General features: G+C 46.9%; 2 protein-coding genes across 2 annotated transcripts; both read right to left on the minus strand.

The window, feature by feature from the left end:
* Positions 1-210: 210 nt before the first annotated feature.
* On the minus strand, positions 211-411 carry EV420DRAFT_1256501 (uncharacterized protein; the record flags this gene model as incomplete). Its single annotated transcript, XM_060466777.1, has 1 exon — positions 211-411. A coding segment is annotated over one exon (201 nt), but the record flags the coding sequence as incomplete, so codon positions are not given.
* A 1746-nt stretch (positions 412-2157) lies between these two features.
* EV420DRAFT_1486544 (uncharacterized protein) lies at positions 2158-4191 on the minus strand (the record flags this gene model as incomplete). Its single annotated transcript, XM_060470412.1, has 10 exons — positions 2158-2271; positions 2341-2391; positions 2465-2574; positions 2672-2714; positions 2747-2980; positions 3030-3071; positions 3632-3705; positions 3789-3910; positions 4032-4053; positions 4107-4191. 10 exons carry the CDS (start codon positions 4189-4191, stop codon positions 2158-2160), a joined length of 897 nt encoding a protein of 298 aa, XP_060323087.1.
* Between the last annotated feature and the right edge of the window lie 1809 nt (positions 4192-6000).

Below are 6000 nucleotides of genomic sequence, written 5' to 3' on the forward strand. Positions count from 1 at the left end.
TCTCTGACTACGGCTATTCTTTGCAAAATGAGAGTGTCTTGGGCATGCGCAGTGGGCGACCCTGCCTAGAGCACCCTACAAATCTGCATCATATGTGAGTCCCCATGCCCACTCTCTTGACAATGGAATCAGCAAAACTTACTTCTTTATCATCCAATCTGACAGGTATCTGTTCTTTGACTGCATGTTTGATACATACATACCCTCAGCAACACCTATGCGCATCACAACGATATCGCCGTGCCAGCTTTTTCCACCGATGTCCATGGTGGGAAGATGGCAATGGTTTTTCAAGAAGACGTGAAATCGGTGGAGCCGGTGTCCCTCTGAAACCTCGATGACCTTATCATGGATGAAGGGCTGCATATCCATCCCAGAGAATACACCCTCAATGAATGGGAAGCGGTTGTTGGACCGGATGTGCGTGAGCACAGGAACAAAAGCTCCCCCTGGGTTTGAAGTCGAGTAAATCCTTGCTCAGATCATCAGGTATCGATCCTAGGCGCGTATTGTAGTGGTAGTGGTGAATGTGGTATGCAGGTCAATGGAACTCACTCTGGTTTTGGGAGACATTTGTTTGCGGGACGACGGCATTCTGGCGTCTATCGAGAGTTGCTACCAAACTTGTCTATGTTGCTCTAGGACATATATTTATTTCCCTCTCCCGAAATCTCTCGTTCATGAATTCGGCAATAAAATGCATTAATTCAGTCACATTTTTATGTGCAAAAACTCCCTATCTTCCCTGCACCGCGATCCCCTCCTGGAGCCTCCACCTTTCCTGCTGCGAGTGCATCCAGTGATTTATCGGCCTCTATAGGCCCATTGTTGTACTCGAGAGTCACTCGCCAGTATTACGAACAAATGGTGCCAGCTTCCATCCGCATTGGGATTTTATGAAATCCCTGGCCACGTGCACAGACTACCTGCATTGTCGAATTTCTGGTCCAGATGCTCTTGGTGGAGATATGTATAACAATAGCAAACGGTTGCACAAGAGACCGCCCTGGGGCCATGGGGGACGAAACAGGATAGGACAAAGAAATGAGCGATTTCTTTGTTCTCATACCAGTCTTATGTCTGTGATGCTTTATGAGTAAATCTATCTGACACCGTGTGACCATAGTCGACGTCGCTTGTACTACAGATGATCATTGTTCCAGAAAGGCGGCGCTTTCCATAACCTGATCAATCCTCTCTTGTCATACCGGTTCCCAGATGCTATCCTTCCTGCAGCGAGAGGAGGTCCCAAGCTTTTGCAACAGACCCAAAAGATGTACTTTGAACATTGTACCAACACCTATCCTTATCCCGACTCTTCTAGTCCATTGTCGCCAACAACTGGTCGGATATCGTTCCAAAAACTAACCTCCGACTCGGATCTTCAGGAATGGCAAGAAATCTTCATCATCATGTGTACGTTCGCTAGCAAGGAAGAGTTCCTTAGCGGTGTCTAACATGTCAGAGGATCCTGCCTAGGCCTCTCAGTTCTGCAAATACACTGTCTTGATGTATTTGGCTGCAGCGAGGATGGATGGATTGCTAGTGTCTGGTCAGAGGAGATGACTGAGCAGAGGAGTCGGTGCTGTTGGCGGACCCGAAGCATCAGGCAGACTCTTATTATACAGTGCATGTCCAGGTGCTGTAGTCCTTCATCGAGGAGGCTACGGTTTTCCGGTCCGCTACGAAATAATACGTCGACGGCGACCTCCAGCAGACTCTGATATTAAGGCCTTAGCTTCATCGCTGAAGAGCACCCTCTCCACTTCGCTAGTGACGACGTCCTTTCGGTGGGTCTGTCGAAAGACTCCTTTTAAAATCTGTGCTGATGCGAGCTCCGATGGTACTAGTATCGCTGATGCTGAGTATACTATGACAGCACCTTCTCGGTTCGGAGACAACAATCCATGCCTGCTCCTTCAGTTCCCAATGTGCTGGTGAGATACACACCTTATAGTTAGTAGACTGTAGATTCTGAGACTAGAATACTCTGTCAATGTCCGATGCATTATTTTTTGTACAAAAAAACCTGTATATAATACAAGTACTCGTGTTCGCCACCAGCATCAACACACCACAACTCGTGCAACGCAATGAGTATGATTGACTCAATGGGTGTTGGTGCATCCGCAGATGATCACATGAAGGATACAAGTGCTAGTACAGGCCTGGCATCCGACAGTTGCGAAGATCGCTAGTACTACTAAAACCACGTTCGAAGGAATCCAGAACCCTAAACCTTCGTGTGGACCCAAGAATTTTGGCTCCATCCTGCAGTCATATTAATGAACATTATGCTTCCTTGCAGTTCAGGACATGCCTTGATCATGCTCCACTCACTCCCCATTCAAACACCTGCCCGAGCTTCCTGAAAGCAGCAGAGAAGACACCCTGGAGTTCGATGCAGTCAGTTTACGATATCTGTTAAAAACATGAACCCCTAACTATTCCCATTAGCGCTAACAAGCTTTCCTCCCACATCGCTAGTAATGATCTTGAGCTTCGTCAGATCTTCCATGCCGGCAAAAAAAGCACCCTTAGAGAAGACCTCCACAAATGATAAAGATCGGTAACCTGGACAAAGTCAGGTGTTGGAACGAATTAGGCTCCAATGATAGTGCTCTTGGATGTTCTAAAGGTCATTGAGAACAGGCAGGTACGAGAGGCAGACCTTGAAGAACCACCACACTTCGATCTGGGGAAGCAGTTAGCATCTACACGACAGAAGATGGCTGGTTTGACGAACCTCTGTGGCACCGGTACCAGAATCTGGGTCTGGACATAAACAGCTGTGTTGTCGGAATGCATGTCCCCCATCACTTCTTTGCACGATCAATGTGATGTCAGGTTCCTCTTCAGATTTTGGCTGCTGAGTGGGTCGGAATGGGGATGGGGGGTGTATTTGCGGCATTGGCGGGCGTTGTTGTGTGTCAGCATCGCCGCTGTCGAAGGCAGATGATGCATTGTTGGTAGACTGTGACTGTGCACGGCGTTGCCTTGTTGGAGGGGGTGAGGAGGATGAAATGAACGTTATCCGGGGCTCTTGGGGCCGTCAGATGCGTAGAATGGTCCTAAAAGAAGTTAAAGTAAATGAATGATAAAATATACACCTTTTCATGCCCACGGAACAGGTATTGGGGAGCGGATGGTGGTAAGCATCATTGAAGGTGATCACTGATCAAGAAAGGACCGGTACAGCGATCAGTGCTAGGTTGATCGGACCGTGGTGAGCGGAATGATTCTCTACTCATTTCTCTTATTCTGAAGCCCCAAAAGTTGGTGAGATATGCTCTTTAATGCAGGTTCCATACAATAGGTATGAACGAAACAGCCGTATGCAAATTTTATAGCATGTCCCAAATAAAGCACGACAATTGCATAAGTACACCAGCTCGACTTTCACATGACAGAACTCGACCATCTTCAGTGTGTTGCAGTTCTTTGCCTTGGTTTGTCAGAGCGAGTCAAAACCTGAGAGGAATCAGCTGGCAACAAGGTCTCATGGACCATCGCCATTCTATAGGATGCTTTGACATGCGGTTCTTCAGCGGGAACTGATGAGGCAGCAGTCAACTCAGAAGATGTTCCATTGTAGGTTCTGACAAACTCTTGATGTCGTCTGCCAACATACCACACTAGCTATCACCCAGGGATGCAGATTTGATAAAATCAAGGATTTCCTGGCACTCCCGAAGGTTGTCCAGGCTAATCTCCAGCGCAGAATTGAACAATGACCATGTGGGATCAGCATTTCTCTCATTGTCGCTACCAGACACAGATCTACGCACATCTGTTCAGTGTCGTCACTTCCAACCGCATCTCTGTCAGGCTGCTCCTCAGGAATATCATTGGCTCCATTAAAGGGATTATCACCATCCGTATTGTCAATATCAATGTCGTGATTTCCTGACTGTAGAGAATACATAAATATCGCATAAATTTGTTCATAGCCATATATTTGAAGGTCCTACAGTACTCAATTCCTAGAGGAAATAAACAAGAGCGAGATGAGCGAAGAAGGCATGACATACCTTGTCTCCAGCTGATTGGTGTCTGTATGTGATGAGTTCAAAGTCATGTACATAAAATAATGAAGAAACACGCACCAATTGGCTGCTTTATGGACTTGGTGGTACGGTCGACTCTGAGGTACGACGAGGAGCAGTTGTAATGCTGCTGAGACGAACACATCGAGGAAAATATGCGATAGCTGAGGGTCACCATGGTAACTATATATAGTTGTCACACAGAGCTGCATCAAGCAACAGATGTAACCCGCAAAATGATCAAAATGTCAATGTGGATGAGACAAGGTGTAAGAGGCGGGTTTACTAATTATTCTGCAAGCCTTCCGAGAACAAACTTCTTGACTAATGCTGGCCTCGTTGTGTTATGTCTGGGAGAAGGTGATGTTCTGATTACCAGCTTGAGGATAAAAATGACACAGTAAGGAAATTCAGGCTGAACTGTTGATACTGTTCATCCTTTGTTATGCGGTTGAGGACGTTTTCAAGTGATCACTAAGACCAGATTGTAGCCAAAATAATGGATAATTCGCACGTCACATCCAACCGAAGTACCTGATGCGAGGATTATTTATCAGGTTGCGGATGAGAACGTGTCCACAGTACATACTGGAAATTGCCATCTGAAGCCCGCATCTCTAGCGGATTATTGCAGAACTAAGTCCAAGATAATCACCAGTGTATGCACATCCTTAAGGCGATCTGTTTCCCATTAAGCGATGTCCGACACAAAAAAAAAGCTGCACACATTGTTCCAACTGGTCGTTCGAAGGTCAAAATTCTTCATGTCTACCCACCCGGTCGTCATCAATGCTGCTGCTTGAATTTGTCAGCATGAATAAAACGGTAATGGCGAGATCAAGCAGTAATACTGACGTACCTTTATAACACTAAGTCTTTTTCTGACTCGAAAGCCTCCATGATATCTCCAACATCATCCTCGTCTACATCTGGAAGGTCCCCTCAGTTGTCGGCTCCATTATCGAGATAGCGAGCGTGAGGACTCACATATGATGCAGATTTGTAGGGTGCTCTAGGCAGGGTCGCCCGCTGCGCATGCCCAAGACGCTCTCATTTTGCAAAGAATAGCCGTAGTCAGAGAGAGTTAGCTGTAGATTGATCTTTAGAGAATGGCGAACCAGGTTCCCAGGGTAAACCCCGTGGAGCCATGAAGCGACCCAAGTACTGAGTGAGGAAGCAAGGTGGCACCAGCAGTGGGTAGACGAGACTGGTGCCAAACAATCTGCAGCCAAACAGTGAGTCCACCTGCCGTAGCAGCCATACTACCTTCCTTTCTTTTACTCTTACTTGCAGTGCTCACTTCACCTCTATGGCCGGCAGCTCAGGGTTTACTCAGGCTACTTCTATAGCAGCAAGATCCTGTTGCACTCTCATGATGTGCTTCTGGAGGCCCATGAACGTTGCAGTCAAAGTTCTGGGATGTGAATACTTTATTGTCTACGAGCTCAACTTAGAGGCAGTCAACGAGTTTGAGATGGCAGCAGCCAGAGAACCTGAAAGCCTGGTTGAGATCATGAACCACAAAGAGGGTCAAATCTGACGTACCCTAAATACTCTCCATCGTTTCCACCGATTGCTTTTTGTCACCTTCTCGTTACTAAAATTCAGCTGCAGGCTTGTTACACTACCCGGGAGATATTTTCACATTGGTTAAAGGGATTCAAGTGACGATGGCTCTTCAAGTGAAAGAGAGGCTCGGCACACTTTTGTCTGAAACTTCCATTTCCGCTCCATGCTATGCCTTGTTTCCTGCCCTCGCATCTCCCACCTACGATTCTTCACATTTATCTTCAGCTCCACATTCACTGCTTCGCTGACACAGCCATATTCGACCTTCGCCTTCTTAACTACTTCCCCAATCTCCACATCGGCGTGACCGGCTGTCTGCTACGTATCCAACCTCAACACCACCGAGCTCAAGCACATGTCAGCCAGGGATAACAAACAGATTCTA

Source organism: Desarmillaria tabescens, assembly GCF_030435595.1.
Source record: "Desarmillaria tabescens strain CCBAS 213 chromosome Unknown EV420scaffold_92, whole genome shotgun sequence".
In the NCBI taxonomy this organism is placed as follows: domain Eukaryota; kingdom Fungi; phylum Basidiomycota; class Agaricomycetes; order Agaricales; family Physalacriaceae; genus Desarmillaria; species Desarmillaria tabescens.